This window comes from Dermacentor silvarum, chromosome 8 (assembly GCF_013339745.2).
Source record: "Dermacentor silvarum isolate Dsil-2018 chromosome 8, BIME_Dsil_1.4, whole genome shotgun sequence".
In the NCBI taxonomy this organism is placed as follows: Eukaryota; Metazoa; Arthropoda; class Arachnida; order Ixodida; family Ixodidae; genus Dermacentor; species Dermacentor silvarum.
The window spans coordinates 147841542-147857407 of record NC_051161.1 but is presented as its reverse complement, the minus strand read 5'-3'; the positions used below and the strand labels follow the sequence as shown (position 1 = coordinate 147857407).

General features: G+C 48.9%; 2 protein-coding genes across 2 annotated transcripts in view; one reads left to right on the top strand and one right to left on the bottom strand.

Annotated features, from left to right (window-relative positions):
* The window catches only part of LOC119461758 (WD repeat and coiled-coil-containing protein-like), a 79256-nt gene extending 77860 nt beyond the window's left edge, over positions 1 to 1396 (bottom strand). Inside the window, exons 1-2 of the mRNA XM_037723133.2 lie at positions 1222 to 1396; positions 286 to 421 (exon numbers count right to left, since the gene is read on the bottom strand). Coding sequence (XP_037579061.1) covers positions 286 to 421; positions 1222 to 1276 — 191 coding nt within the window. The 5' untranslated portion in view covers positions 1277 to 1396. The remainder of the gene's footprint in view (positions 1 to 285; positions 422 to 1221) is intronic.
* Positions 1397 to 1613: 217 nt separating this feature from the next.
* The window catches only part of LOC119461755 (microsomal glutathione S-transferase 3), an 84187-nt gene continuing 69934 nt past the window's right edge, over positions 1614 to 15866 (top strand). The window contains exon 1 of the mRNA XM_037723131.2: positions 1614 to 1758. The gene's annotated coding sequence lies outside the window, so the exon portion shown is untranslated. The remainder of the gene's footprint in view (positions 1759 to 15866) is intronic.

The following is a 15866-nucleotide window of genomic DNA, read 5'->3' as shown; positions in this document are numbered from 1 at the left end:
GCATCCCCGAGGCTCTTTTATAGCGCTACTGAGGGACCAAAAACTGCCCCATAAATTATTCAATACGAGCACGCGCGGCGATATGTGCGCGATCCCGACGCGAAAGGATGCTCGGCGATCGAGTATGATTTTATTATTTCTTTTTTTCGCCACGCGAGAGCGTCTGCGCTTTGTTCTCTATTCTGAAGTAAGAAAAACGATACGTGCACATGGCTCGGGAGATATCACGTAGACAAGGACGCACTTCACGCGATATGCGACGGAAGAAAATTAGGTCACACTCGCCTGAACAGGCCGAGCACCTGATGACGGCAGAAGTGGACCTGGTGATGGCTGGTCGACGAGTTTTTGGGCGGCTGCAACGGTGTGATGAAAACGCAGTCGCCGTCCGCCCAGATGAGGCCCACGGTGCAATAGAAACCTGAAGATTTCGAGGCCGTGGTCGGAAAGAGAAGAAAAAAAAAAAATCGATGTAACCATAGTGTATATGAGAGCTAGTGTATGTAGTACGCTCCGGAGCCGGAGCGCATGTATATATGGAAAGGTCGATGTAATATGCTCTTCTCCCACAAACGCACGGAGAGAGTCGATCGAGGAGGAACAAACGATGCGGTCCCGACCGGGCACCGTTTCGCAATTACGGCCAACATGCAAAGACCGCTCGCGGCTCTGTTCTCCGGCGGCGCCTGTATAGCCTCAATCGCAAAGGTGCGGGCAGCGCGCGTCGCGCACTCCGCCCTCTCGCGAAACCGCACGTCGCCGCGAGAGACGGCGTACACACATCCTCGAATCGCGCGTTTGGGATCGCCATCCGCCGTGCGCCCACCGCTTCAATGGAGTCGGACGCGCGCCAGCGGCCCGTCCCACCCGCGCGCCGAGATGAGCTCCAGCCGTACGCGCGCTCCTTCGACTCTGCGTTTTTTCCCCCCCTTCCTCGGCGCAGATGCCCGACGTTCGGGCCGAGATCTCTGTGCTAGCCATCATGCACGCACGGGGAAGGGAGGCCTCGGCGGCCACACCATGCACCTGCGCCCAGCGTTCGACGCCGAGCGCACGCCGCCAGCCCGACGGCGCGCTTTTGACAGCGGCCGCGGCGGGGATGGGAGGCCCGCTCGCGCGGCGAATGAGAACCGATTAGAAAGACATACGCAATGCGACCGCGCGCGCGCGCCGTGGTTGGGCGTGCAGCACACGGCGAGGGACGAGAAAAAGCGTACTAACAGCTTCTCAGGGCATTGCATCCGGTGCGCCTGATCCTACAGCGCGACAGCTCCATCCTTCCTTTTCGGGCCGGGGGTCACATTCCTCGTCCACACATCGCCACGATCGAAGCGATTAAAAAAACTCCAAAATCCGGAAGGACCGCAGTCCGCAGTCCCACTGGGATGCTTGTAGCCGGTTCTCGCGGTGGCTGCCAGATGTCGCGTCTGAACGGCTAACATTTTTTTATTTGTTGCGTTCGCGGCAGTCGCTTATCATCTTCCAATAATATCAACCGTAATATCCGTTTTATAAATTTAACGGGACCCATTATTTACACTCAAGTCTTATATATAAATTTTACTACTTGTCCAATATTGACTATATAGTGGCGCCAGCTAGCGCGCAATGTGGCAAGGTAACCGCGTCGTCTCCGTTTGAGCCGTGCCCGTTCGCGCTTCGCAAAACACGAGTTCTTGCAGTGCCACTTGTTAGCCGCTGTTGTTGCTACGACGGTCACCGGCTAGTCGCCTATTTCCTCTTGCGTATAACACTTGGGTAAGTGCTGCTGTACTTGCTGCTTCTTTAATTAATTAGCATCAACGTGCTTTAATTCTAGCGACTCCTCGAAAAGAGCGTGCATTGGTCGCTTCCAGTAGGCGTGGCTATGCGCAACGCGTTCGTAGCGCACGCGCGTTTTCGAAAGCGGCGTGAAACTCTAGCCTTGCGAGAGTGACTCGTTTGAACGTCCCTTGTTCGACATGCAACATTTCAGCTGCAGCTGACGGTTGAAAGCGAGCATGTCGATCTGCGTGTCAATCCTGCGATCGTGCTCCGAACAGGTTTAAGGGTCCGCGGGAAGGCGGAGTGAGGGGACAATATGGGACGAGTCCCCTTTTTGTCGAACCGTTGACTTCGTGTTGAGGCTTCCCTCGTTGGGCCTCATATGACCACGTCTCGTTGATGTAAAAAGTGACCCATGAGTCAATGCAAAACTAAGCAAAGTGACCTATGCATGTCTATACTTACTGTAGTAGCAGTAGTAGTAACATGTTTTCGTATTTCTCCTGTAGGAATGCAAAGTAAGGAAAATCAGTGCTGACACCTGAGCGGAATGTTGTTAAAGGAGGGCAGGGAGAGAGAATAAAGTCGCAGGGGAGGAAACAATATATATATATATATATATATATCGCACAGTGAGATTCGAATAAAAAGCGGCTATGCAAACATGAAAAAAGCGCTTGTGCTGTCACTTCAGCGAAGTTCTTGTAAATCCAGCCGCGCACACCGGCGATTTGGTGTACAAGCCTAATTACTTTGCACTTGCTTTCTCGTATGCTTTTATTCTTTCGTTTAATGTGAATGCGTAAGCTTCAATTATACGCTGGCGTCGTCCAGCTGGCAGAACGCTGGCATTTACAGGTGGCTTGCGTCAGACATGTGTGCTTATCCGGGGCTCTCTGTGCAGCCTAGCTGATTACGGTATGGCAAAAGTGTACGATCGAAATGTCGAGGGAGAGAGAGAGAGAGAAGCTCCAGCTAGTTTCTGCGCGCAACATGAGGCAAGTGTCTATGTCACTTGCGTCGCCGAAATGTTACAAGCACACGGCGTTTGTTGCGTCAGCGGTGTGGCGATGCATTAACCGCTTTTTTCCGGCAAACTTGCCTCTAGCAGTTTCTCGCCTATTAATGGAATGTTCTCGTTTATACAAAATGAACTCCCGAAGGTGATATATTTTTTTTATTCCCGTATGCGTGGTTATATAAGCGGCAGCTGAATTATATTAAGCCCTAAATTGTGTCCTGAATATTTGTGGGGAAAAAAAAACACACACACACACACAGGCTATTCCGTGGCAGCTGACCTAGATGCTTTATTGTGAACGAAAGAAAGAAAGTAGCTGCAAACGTTTATAGCACCCAGCATTACGGCGTTCCTGATAACCTCGTAACAGCATATATGGAACGTTCGATCACACAGCGATTATTTTTGGCGCCCCCAGTTGTCCGGCCACATGTCCACTTAGCACTGTGACTTGCTGAGAGTTTGAGCGAAAAATGTACCAAGTACGGTGGCATATCCCAAGTAAAAATTCCTTTAATTTTTTTTATATGTTTCATGTTATTCATGAGACGCACCTTTCTGATCCCTTTTTGTGTACGTACGTGTTCATCGCTTTGCGCCAGAAACGCGAAGGGTCGGCGTGCACGATTCTGGCTGCGCTGTGATGTTTCCATGTATATGTGTGTATTCACTGTTTCCGAATAAAATAAACAGATCGTGCTACGCCCATTCATCTTCTGGTACACGGGTGCTTAAATGAAAAGAAGTCACGAGGACAATTTATACCGGGTGTCCAGGTCACGTTTTAAAAGAAAACGAAGACTTGTGTTGGCATGGACCGGTATAGTTCCGCACTCTGACGGTCTTTCCCTGCACTCCTCGAAACAGTCCTGGAACCCTTCCTCGGGAATAGCTGCTAGGGCAGCCGTCGCTTTGCATTGATGTCGCCCTCGTTTTCCGAAATACGGTCCTTTCGAGGGCTTTCAATTTTTTCGACCAGACAGTAGATCGCTCAATCAGAATCACGTGATCCGCACTAACAGGGGTGGTATCGTGGTGCATTTGCCAGGTCTTCGAATTTTTGTGTCAATATCGTGGGTACTCGAATTGTCTTTATAAGTGACATTCACAGCGTGATTCCTATTCCCCGCTGAGCAATTTATCCAGTCGACGATCTCATTAACATGCTTTGTCGGTGTGGGCGACTTCCTTCGCCGCTGTTCTTGAAACTTTTCAAGACAAGAGAGAGGAAAAAAATTCTGTGAGACCAAATGTGAGGCCAACATTTTAATGTTAACTCCATTAATTGTAGCGCGTTTCAAACCGTTAAGCATTCTCCTCAATTACTTAAATGTTCTAGTATTTTGACCCAACGTAATTATTATTCACTGTTCATCGTAATTTTTTTCTTTTTTTTGTATGAGCAAGAATCGGACACTTGAGAATTTATTGTTGCCTGGTACCGGTGTGGGCAACTTTATTGCAATGAACGCGCGCTGCGACTAATATTGATGAAACAACCTAAAAAAAAAAAAAAAACTCGTAATACATACATAATTAACTTCAGGTTACAGAAAAAAAGAAACGGTCTTACGAGATGCATATGTTCACTTTAAAGATATGGTAATAACGGTAAATATACAGTTAGAACGCATTAGGCATTTCATATTATACGTAACATATACACACATATATGCTACAGAAAGGAAGAAACTTAACGTTAGTTTAAAGATTACACACTTAGCGCGGCGACGGTAAACGAAAATTGAAAGTTCCTTTCGCAGGACGGAACTTGGCTTCGGCCATAAAGCGCTTGGCGTACCGCCGTTCGTGATCGTGCGCGTGTAGCATGAGTGCCGCATCTTCGATTCTTCTCGTTATCAGCGTGGGGTCGCGGCCTCGGTGCTGGCCTTCCCGAGGGGCAGGCCGACATCGAGATAACGCAAAGGGGGATCGCGTCGTCAAGGTGTTAAGCTTATATTCCACGGCTCTCTCTCTCTTTAAGCATTTGACCGAGTAACGGCGGCGGAGCAGGCAGGTGTTAAAGTCCCTATATATAAGAAAAGTATACCGTCATCCTTTGATCAACGCCGCTTCTATCTCTCTCTTCTGTATCTCCGATTGGACGATGATAGCGCGCACTTTCACTTCTTTATATATATATATATATATATATATATATATATATATATATATATATATATATATATTCCGCCTCAGAACCATGTTGAAAGTATGCTGCGCAGTCGCCGGCGGCGGCGCGCGCCCGACCTGAAAGCTTCAACGTGGATAACGTGGACTTTCTAGCTTCGCCACCGTCGACTTGCTTTCGCAAGCAAAAAAGTAAAGAAAAAAAGAGCGCTTTAGGAGAGGAGACGGCGGAGGAAAGAGTAGATGGCGGTACTTTTCTTATATAGGGACTTTAGGTGTTATGCCAGGTATCCCTGGTCGCTGTAGGGCTGCGCGCGCCTATAGATTTGCTGTATATGAAGGGTTGTTCGTTTTCGGGTAAAACTCGATTGGGGCCTTTTATACTTTTAAGCTGCACGCAGTTTGCGGTGCGCACGCGCTAGCTATCCTGCGTTAGGGTAACGAAGTTGGATCCTGTTGGCTTAAAGGGACACTAAAGAGAAACCGGAAGTTAAGCTTAAATGGTAGATTATCCTTTCACGATCACAGCCATACCATTCTTACTGCAAACAGATGTTTAATAGGCGAGAAAATAGCGAAAAACTGAAGGATAGGTGCTGACACCCCTTCGAATTTCCCGCACTACACGTTCTGACGTCGGAGATTACAAATGCAGGCCGGTCGCGATTGGTCGAGAGCGATTTATCGCTGTTAATAAAACGCAAAATGAAATACACCTTAAACGTACATAAACAGCATTTGCCAACTTTTTAAACCGTTTCAAGCGAGGAAGTACCATTATAGCACAAAATTAAATAAATAAGAAAAAATGGCATTGCGATACATCCGGTATTGATAGTTTCGTAGTTTCGTTTTTGGTCAATGCATCGTCGCGCGCGCCTGTTCCGCTCTACGGTGTTTTGTTGCGTGTTGCGTGGCTCAAAAAACGTTGACTTCGCGGGAAACAGCCAGAAAATGCCTCGTGTGTGTAGTGTTGAGGGCTGTATAAATGACCCAAGGCGCTTGCTCAGGGGCAGCGGCAGTGTTGATGCGATTGTGTCCTTTCATGTGGTGTCGCGCGGTGAGCCCCGGCTCCCCGGCGTTCGCAATGGCTCAGTGCTCTGCCGATGATAAAACGGCGAAAGAGCCAGAGAAACCGATGGTGTGCTCTCTGCATTTCTCGCCCTCGGATTATGTGTATAATCCTGCCCTCGGAAAGTATCTTGGCGTGCCCCAGAGGCCAGTCCTTTCTCGAGCAGCTGTTCCCTCAATGCGGCCTTCATCAAACCCCTTCCGGTGCCCCTGCAGCAGCAAACTGGCTGCTCGGTGAGTGCTGAATGTCATTAAATAAAGCCACGAAATAACCATACCGAGTACGTGCACAACTTTCTACGCTTGTTCTGTCGCGAACATCGTCGCCTGGCGGACCGGACGCTTCGCCTTCCGTCGACGAAAACATAGCTCTCCGCCGTCGCGGCCGGCGGCTCACCGCCATCGCACGCGGAAACACCTATACCGCTCGAGCACAGAGGATCATTTCGCGCTCCGTTTCACTGAATATCGCTGAAATGCAGTCCTGCTTCCCTGGCGAGCTCTTCGTTGCAAGGTTCATCTGCAGCAACGGTATCCATCGCGGCGAACGCAAACGCAGCGACCATGCATGCAGCCATGATGCATCCAGTGCCTCGGCCGTTTACGCAAGCGGTGACGTATCATGGCGCATTCTGATTCGCCGAGAGCAATGAAATCTGTGACGACACTGCTTCAGCGCCAAATCTGGGGTGAGAGAAATTGAGGAAGAGATATTTGGTCTTTGTTTACGAATTTCTCCGCTAATAACTCATATTTTTGCACCCAACAAAAACTGCATGCATTCCTGAAGGTCCCTCTTTTATTCCAGCTGAACTTCCTGTTTCTCTTTAGTGTCCCTTTAAGTGAACTTAGTGAACTATAGATTTTCCCGCCGCGGTGGCTCAGTTAGCTAAGGCGTTGCGCTGCTGAGCCCGAGGTCGCGGGATCGAATCCCGGCCGCGCGGCGGCCGCATTCGATGGGGGGCGATATGCAAAAACGCATGTGCTTGCGTTTTAGTGCACGCTAAAGAACCCCAGGTGGTCAAAATTAATCTGGAGCCCTTCACTACGGCGTGCCTCATAATCAGAACTGGTTTTGGCACGTCAAACCGCAGAAAACTGTGGACGCTACACGGCTCTCAACCAACCGCCCAACGAGCGCGCCTAACATGTTTCGCATTGAGATGGTAATGTATGTTAACAAGGATGTGCAAAAAATCGATGACCAGCTTTTCGTGAATAAAATGTTTCATTTCCTAAGCTTTATCAATGCTCTGTACTGTCATTATTACTTATTAATTTCCAAACAAACGCCGTACTTCGGAATATTTGCTAGAAAACCCCGGATGTCCCCCTGATTAGCAGTTTGAAACAGATCCCTAGTTTTAACGTGTTAGTGGTAAAGAGCTCTGATACCTTACGAGAAAAAAAAAAAAAAAAGAGCGAGCGAGAGAGAAAGAAAACGAATTTAATGTACGACTTTGTACATTTGTAAACTGAACCCGAAAAAACCCGAATTTCGGAATGGTTCCACAAAAAAAAAAAAAAAAACAGATTTTCCCCCGGTTATCAGCTTGAAAAATAGCACCAGAATTTTACCCCCCCCCCCCCCCCCCCCGAATTAAAAGAAAAGTATAAAACCCGAAAACGAACAACCCTATGTATATGCTACCATAGGTAGCATATACAGTAACTGTATGCAGTAACTCTACTCGAGCTCTGTCGTGCCCTGGTGCACACACGCAAATTTCGGGAGGTGAGGGGGGGGGGGGGTCATGTGCGCCCTTCCCCACCTTTCTTGGCTACACTTCTGACGGCTTGACACGTAGCTGTTGAGTGGAAGGAGCGGCGATGAAAACGCACCATGCTACGAGTGCACATATCTCTATAAAGATTTTTGACACACTTTGGGGCTTACCTTAATTGTACGCAGGGAATAATCATCATATGCGTTCGCTTCCTTTCTCTAACACTCTGCGATCGCTACATTTCTGTCAGGAACGCTATCTCACGCTGATACGCAATGCCGTTCGTGACGGCAAATCACCGGTAGCACTGCGTCGAAGAAAGAAAAGTAAAAAAAAAAAAAAATTGAATTCCGCGGTTTTACTTTGGAACCACGATAATTACGAGGCACGACACCGTAGCGGGGGGCACGGGATTAATTTTGTCCACCTGGGCTTCTTTTAAGGTGCCCCTAAATCCAAGTGCACGACCGTGTTTGCATTTCGCTCCCATCGAAATGCGGCCGGGATTGAACCCGGGACCTCGATTTCAGCTTCGCAACGCCGTAGCCACTTCGCGGCGGGTATCGTTGGAAAAGGAAGTTCGCGCAAGATATAGGATTATCTTGCGCGAACAACTTGGAATATCTTGGCTGATACAACGATTTATGAATATATTGTTAACATCGTGCAATCATTAATTGTTCCTCTGTTTGCTACTAACGGATGCAAAATGTACAGTTACTCCTGTGCTGTGCATTTTAGTTGTTTCGCCTGGCTAGTGTTTTATTTTCTAAAGCGAGTCGAAATTCTTTGCCTCTTTCGTCATTTTTCGTCGCTGGCGGTCGGTGCTTGGACTTAACGCCCACCGATGTCACGTGCTCTCGCGAGACCGAGTTGCTGCGATAGCTCTGAGCCGCACGTGGTGTTGCGCGTTAGCTTTGGGCCGTCTGACAGTTTAGGTGCTGCAGGTACAGCCCTCCTCCCACACCTCCGCCCTCTCCCCCTGTGGCGGCTGCGGGTGAGGAGGATGCCAGTACGCCTGCACTCGTGTTGTTGGAGACAACACGCATGACGAATCGGCTTTCTATGTATAGCCACCTGTACATACCTGTACTAATCTTACACAGATGCGCTGGTTAGGGACTCTCTTCTCTACGCAATTACCAAATGACGCAACGAGCGCTACCTAAATATCCTCACTGTATGAAACATATGCCATCAAGCGCACCGTTTCTTTAATGCAGCAGACACGAGGTTTCCGTAGAAGCGTTCGGCCTTTAACTTGCATCGACAAATATGTCGGTGGTTGCCGCACAATATTTTCCTGCCCGTTCTGCTCTCTCACTCTCTGCTTTAACGCCACAAGGACGTCGTACTCTGACAAAACAAAAACAAAAAACAAATACATCAATACACATCATCATCAGCAGCAGCCTATTCATGTCCACTGAAAGACGAAGGCCTCTCCCTGTGATTTCCACTTACCCCTGTCTTGCGCTAGATGATTCCAACGAGCGCCTGCAAATTTCCTAACTTCATCACCCCACCTAGTTTTCTGCCGTCCTCGACTGCGCTTCCCTTCTCTTGGTATCCATTCTGTAACCCTGATGGTCCACCGGTTATCCATCCTACGCATTACACGACCTGCCCAGCTCCATTTCTTTCGCTTAATGTCATCTATAATATCGGTTATCCCCGTTTGTTCTCTGATCCACACCGCTCTGTTCCTGTCTCTTAACGTTAGGCCTAACATTTTCCGTTCCATCGCTCTTTGTGCGGTCCTTAACTTGTTCTCGAGCTTCTTTGTTAACCTCCAAGTTTCTGCCCCATATGTTAGCACCGGTAGAATGCAATGATTGTACACTTTTCTTTTCGATGACAGTGGTAAGCTCCCATTCATGATTTGGCCATGCCTGCCGTAAGCACTCCAACCCAATTTTATTCTCCTGTAAATTTCTTTAAGATCAGGGTCCCCTGTGAGTAATTGACCTAGATAAACGTACTCCTTTACAGACTCTAGAGCCTGACTGGCGATCCTGAATTCTTGTTCCCTTAATGCGAGGCTATTGAACATTATTTTTGTCAGAAGACAAAAAATACACATATTTGCTGGGAATCGCGAGGGAGACGGGGTCGCAAAACAAAACAGCGTTGACCTACAAGGGAGAGGAAGGGTTGTGCACGTGACAATGGTTACATGGCCATACACAAAGAAGAGAAAGAAGGTAAAATTAAATGAAAATTTCCTGGATTCATCTCTCGGGGACGCGCTACGAGAAATGCAAAAAAAAAAAAAAAAAAAAAAAGCAAGCTCAACGCTGACTAATTTTGAGTACTTTCTCCGCTCGAAAATTACCGAAACACGGCAAAGTATATACAGTGAAAATTACAGGCATACGTACCTTTACAATATAGTAAAGAGACAGGCAGGACGCTAGAGTGTAATAGATGTAGTAAAGCCTAATTATACCTCAGGCAGGCTAGGTGTGCATTTGTTGCCCTCTCCCGTTTCAAAGGGGATGCCACTAGAAACCATCAAATCATATTTTTGGCCTCTTCTCGATGTTGTAGGACAATACTTAATTCGTAATTATTGGTAACGTAGTAAGGTAACTTACTAACGCAGTTAGCCCAACTTATATATCTATATATATTTTCTCCTGAATGTCCCTGTGAAGACACCACTGTCAGCCGTGGTTGTTTTTCAGCGTCTCGTTTCTGGTCTGTACGCGGCCCCGCGTCTCTCTCCAACGTCGTCGTAGCCGACGAGGAAAAAAAGCGCGCGAGAATGCAGCGAATTCTGCACGCATCGGCCGCGACGGTGGACATCGTTAAGGTCCAAGGACGACGCTTGGGATCCTGATGACATTCGTCCGCGAAGGCGGGCGATCGTTGATATGCCCCCCGAGAGAGAGAACGATACGTGTCCTTGGCTCAACGAGGGGGGGACGCGGCACCGTTGTTGCCTCACATTTCGCAGAGGCTCTGTGCGCGCTCCCCGAATGAACGCCGTCCGGTCGACGCGCACGGTCTGCCTGCATAGCATGACTGATGTAAGAGAAACGGGAAAAGATTGAGAGAAAATGCGGACGAACCGGAATATAAACAGAAGCGCACGTGTGCGCGCTTTATGGTGCCGGGTGTGTCTTCGCGTTTCGGGTGGCCTGTTCCGCTTATACTATAAACGGATTGGGGCAGTTTTGCGCTAATGGCGCCATAACGATTCTATACTGATTGCGGACAGTGTTGCAACGTGGCTTTGTTGGTCCGTTCGGTGAAAAGCCAGTTATAGAGCGCACTCACTCACTCGAGGGTGTCGACACGCTCAAAGGGGGAAACAGGAAAGAAAATCGTTTTCTGGCTGGCTTTCGTGCTCATGAATTTTAGGTCGCGAGCCACGTGCTCTAACAGCTGTATCACGGCAGTTCTTCTTTTTTTTTTTTTCCCCCTTCTATATTGCTTGCTCCTCGGCAGTTCCGCTGAAATGACAGAACAGATCGCAACATGCTATGAAGTTCGACGGTGTCGTAGTACGGTTATCGGAAAGCGAAAAAAACCTGGCGCTGCAAGCATTGTTACATCTATAGCGATAGTGTATATATATATATATATATATATATATATATATATATATATATATATATATATATATATATATATATATATTGCGAGACAGCTGTTCAACTTCGACGGTTTATTATGCATGCTGAAGAGAATGACGTTGGCCATGATGATGAATATATACAGATGAAGAAGATGAAGGGGTAATATAATGCTCACACAATTACCCCCGCGCATGGAAGCGGCCAACCTAGCCGCTGGCTATGGCGGCGAACGCCGTATGAAAGGCTTTAAACGTGAAACACGCACTGGTACGGCAGCGGCCGTCCAAAGACGTTACAACGGGAGTGACGCGATAATTAACTGGCGAAGTCTGTTCCTAAACAGTGTAGGGCCCGATAAAACGGGACTGAAATTTCTCGCATATGCCAGGAACGCGACAGCAACACTTCGTCTCCAGGCTGGAAGGAAACGACACGGTGGAATGCGTCATATATAGTGAGTTTTGCGGTCTTGTTGACTGGCGTCGGTGTTGAGGCGGGCGTGTTGGCGACACTGGGCAATTCGCGAAACAAATTGCTCACACATTGATGCGGACGAGGGCACGGGGACGCCAAATAAAGCGACGTCGAGGATAGTGATCGGATGACGACCATACACAAGGAAAAAGGGCGAGTACCCCGTTGTGCGTTGGACGGCCGTGTTGTAAGTGAAGGTGACGAATGGGAGAATAACATCCCAATTGGTGTGGTCAGGGTTGATGTACATTGAAATCATGTCGGACAGCGTGCGATGAAAGCGCCCTGTGAGGCCATTAGTTTGATGGTGGTAGTTGGAAGTCGTTGTATGGCTGGTATTGGACGCATAGAGAACATCGTCGAGAAGTTTAGACAGAAAGGTCCTGCCGCGGTCACTCCAAAGGATACGTGGGGCTCCGTGTCGTAAAAAGATGGCTTCCAAGAAAACGGATGCAACCTCCGCTGCGGAAGCGGGAGGTAGTGCGGCTGTTTCAGCGTACCGTGTCAAGTGGTCTACAGCTGTGACAATCCATCGTTTACCGCCAGCCGATAAGGGTAGTGGTCCATACAAGTCGATACCAACGACTGCGAAAGAAGCTTCAGGACACGGAACTTGTAGCAGTCCAGCCGGAGGTCAGTGTCAGTCGTTTGCGGTGTTGGCAGAGCGAACAGGAAGCCACGTATTTTGCTACGCTTGTTGCAAGTCCAGGCCAAGAGAAGCGGCTGCGAATTCGCTCATAGGTTTTATGGAAACCAAGAGAGAGAGAGAGAGAGAGAGAAAGGGAAATAGACAAGGAGGTTGGCCAGTGTAAATACCGGCTGGCCTCCCTGTACTGGGGAAAGGGGTAAAGTGAATAAAAGGTGATAGAAGAAACAAATAAACAAATTGAAGAGAATTCGCGCAATAACGCGACCCTACGCGCTGCAACGTTCAAAGCGGGTCGCACAATTCACGAGCCCTTAAGGCCTTGAGAGCCGAAGCCCGTCTAGACCAGTGTCCTAAAGCTCTTTCCTCTGTGAGGGGGCGATTGTCCAGTTTTTCAAGCGCATTCGCGAGCGCTTTTCTTGCCACATTGTAGCGGAGACAGTCACAGAGGAGGTGCTTGATTGTCTCCTCGCAACCACAGTTGTCGCAAGCCATTCCAATGCGGAAGGAATAGACATTCGTGAATGCCACACCGAGCCACAGGCGGCACAGAACTGTTGCTTCCGCTCGTGGTAACACTGGTGGAAGACGGAGTTGCAGACGTGGATCCAATCTGTGGAGGCGTGCGTTGCTGAAATCACTGTTGTTCCACAGAGTCTGCGTTAGCTCGCGTGCGAGGGAACGAAGTTTTGTGGCTGCGTCTGTTCTCGACAGTGGTATTGATATAATAGGGGAACCATCGTGGGCCGGATCGGGCAGCGTCATCCGCACTGTGATTTCCCGAAATTTCGCAGTGACTCGGTATCCACTGGTAGATGTTGTGCCCCTTGTCGGTTGCGTGATGGTGAAGTAGTCGGATGTCTGCGACTACTTGTGCGTTAGGCCAGTGTTCGAAAGGGGACAGCAGGCACTGGAGAGCTGCCTTCGAGTCACAAAAGATGGACCATGACTGTGATGATTTGGGACCAATAAATTCCAGAGCAGCACGGATAGCTGCGAGTTCTGCAGCCGTCGATGATGTAATGTGAGACGTCTTGAATTGGATGGTGACAGATTTCACGGGAGTTACCACTGCTCCAGCTGAACTTTTGGAGGAGACAGAACCGTCCGTGTAAACGTGGGTGCGTTCTCTGTGCTTTTCATGCATGCATGAATGAAAGCACGGTTTGTTTGAGGGCGAATGTCGTCTCCGTTTTCTTTTCGATACCGGGAATTACAAGGAGGGCTTGGATTGGATGCAGGCACCGCAGTGGTAGAGATGTCGTGCTGCAGGCGTGAAGTTCGACGGTAAAGTTCCATGGTTGGCGGCGATAATCCTGCTAAACGCTGAACGAGGTCGAGCGGCAGGAAGGGAGGCGAGGTGATGCGATGGAAGTCGGGCGCCTGATGTGTCGGGCGCCTGATGGAAGTCCCTGATGTGCATCCTTAAAGCGTCGACTTGAATGTACGTATTGATGGGGTGGTCATGCGCGATGGCTATTGTTGCTGCCGTGGATGCACACCTGGGAAGGCCAAGACATATTCGCAGAGCTTGAGCTTGCACAGACTGGAGGGCACGGAGGTTGGTCTTCCCGGTCCCACTCAGTACAGGTAAGCTATAGCATAGGAGACCCAGGAAGAGTGCGTTATAGAGTTGGAGCATCGCCCTCACAGATGCACCCTATGACTTTCCCGCGAGAAATCTGAGAACATGGGTTACCATGGCCAGCTTCTTTTTTTAGGTAGGAGATATGAGGACTCCAGGAGAGGTCTCGATCGATTATCACTCCTAGAAAACGGTGCGTCTTTTCGTAGATGGTTGGCTGTCCATTAATTTTGACAACATGTGGTCTCATTGCTTTGCGCGTGAAAGCGACCATAGAGCACTTCTCTGATGACACCTCCAGACCTCGTGCTCGAAGATAACCTGATGTTACTGTGGCCGCTTTTTAGAGTCTGGGGGGCACCTGCGGACGCGTAACTCCTGATGACCAAATGCATATATCGTCCGCATAGATCGACACATGGACGGATTGCGGAAGGGAATGAACCAGGTCGATGAGCACTAGATTAGAGTGGGGCTCAAGACTCCACCTTGCGGTACGCCATGGTAGGTGTTGTGCTGCGATGTCACACCATCCTCTGTTTGCACAAAGAATGACCTGTCCTTCAAGTAGCTGAGTATCCATCGAAAAACAAGGCCACCTAGGCCGACATCGCCCAAAGCGTCCAGGATGGCTTGATGAGTTATGTTCTCATAAGCGCCTTTAACGTCCAGGAACATCGCCGCTGGCAGTCTCTTTAGGGTTTTTTCGTGCTAAACCGACGAGACAAGATCTATGACGTTGTCTATAGAAGAACGTCCGCGTCGGAAGCCTGCCATAGCGTCAGGGTATATCTCGTACCGTTCTAGATACCACTCCAGACGTGTCAGCACCATCCTCTCCATCACCTTTCCTAGACAACTGGCCAGAGCAATGGGACGATAAGACGCCACGTCTAGAGGTGATTTGCCTGGTTTTCCAAAGTGACCGGCAGTGGGATCGTCGTGAAAGGTCTCCAGTATCTGGGCCCGAAGTGATCATGGAACTACAGGAACCCAACGGTGTCCTTCGGGATGAAACACGTACCGGTATAGCATCGAATTTTCGATCTTGAAGTTGTGTTACGTTTGCGAGAGGATCCGCGAATACGTTCCATAACGCAGTGGCCAGTAGCGCACCCAGGATCTCTGCCAGGGGGGGGTTGACAGTTTGCCAATTCCATCTAAACAGCACTAATTTCGATTTCTTCACGGGAAATTGTCGAAAAAATGCGCTTTTTGCGAGTGTGCAGACGATTGCGCGTCTTACATCTTAGTTGCAGTACTCAAATGCGTAAGGAAAGAAAAGGGGTTAAACAAAAGGGGGAGTTAAGTCGGCCTCAGGGGGGGGGGGGGGTTACAACCCCCGAATCCCCCCCCGTCGGTGCGCCACTGGCAGTGGCAGTAGGAGTCACTACGTTGGCAAGTTGCAAACGTATGAGAATGGCTGGATGGGAGCCGGTCGAGAGCTGCGAGTGAAGTAAATGCAGGAGACACGTCCTGCGGTTTGCTCATGGAAGGTGGTAAGCAGGCAGTGTTTGAAGACGGTGGTAGGGGACAACGAGAGGGCATCGGTATCCTGGTGTTTCTTTCCAGACTTGTATATATATATATATATATATATATATATATATAGTGTGTGTGTAGCCGAAATTCTGGCGCAATGAATAGTAGCGCTAAAACACTTGTCAGAGTGAATGTCGAGTGAATCGGCCGTCTCTACACATCGTAACACGGTGAGAACAGGTCGCTTACACGCTTGTTTGTGCAAGCAGGTTTATCAGAGGTGACGTATATAGGTACCCGTCGGTTGTCGTCTATTCGTTCGCTCTCAAAAGCAAATACCATCGTGTATAGTTTTATAAGCGTATTTGAGTTGTTAACCAAG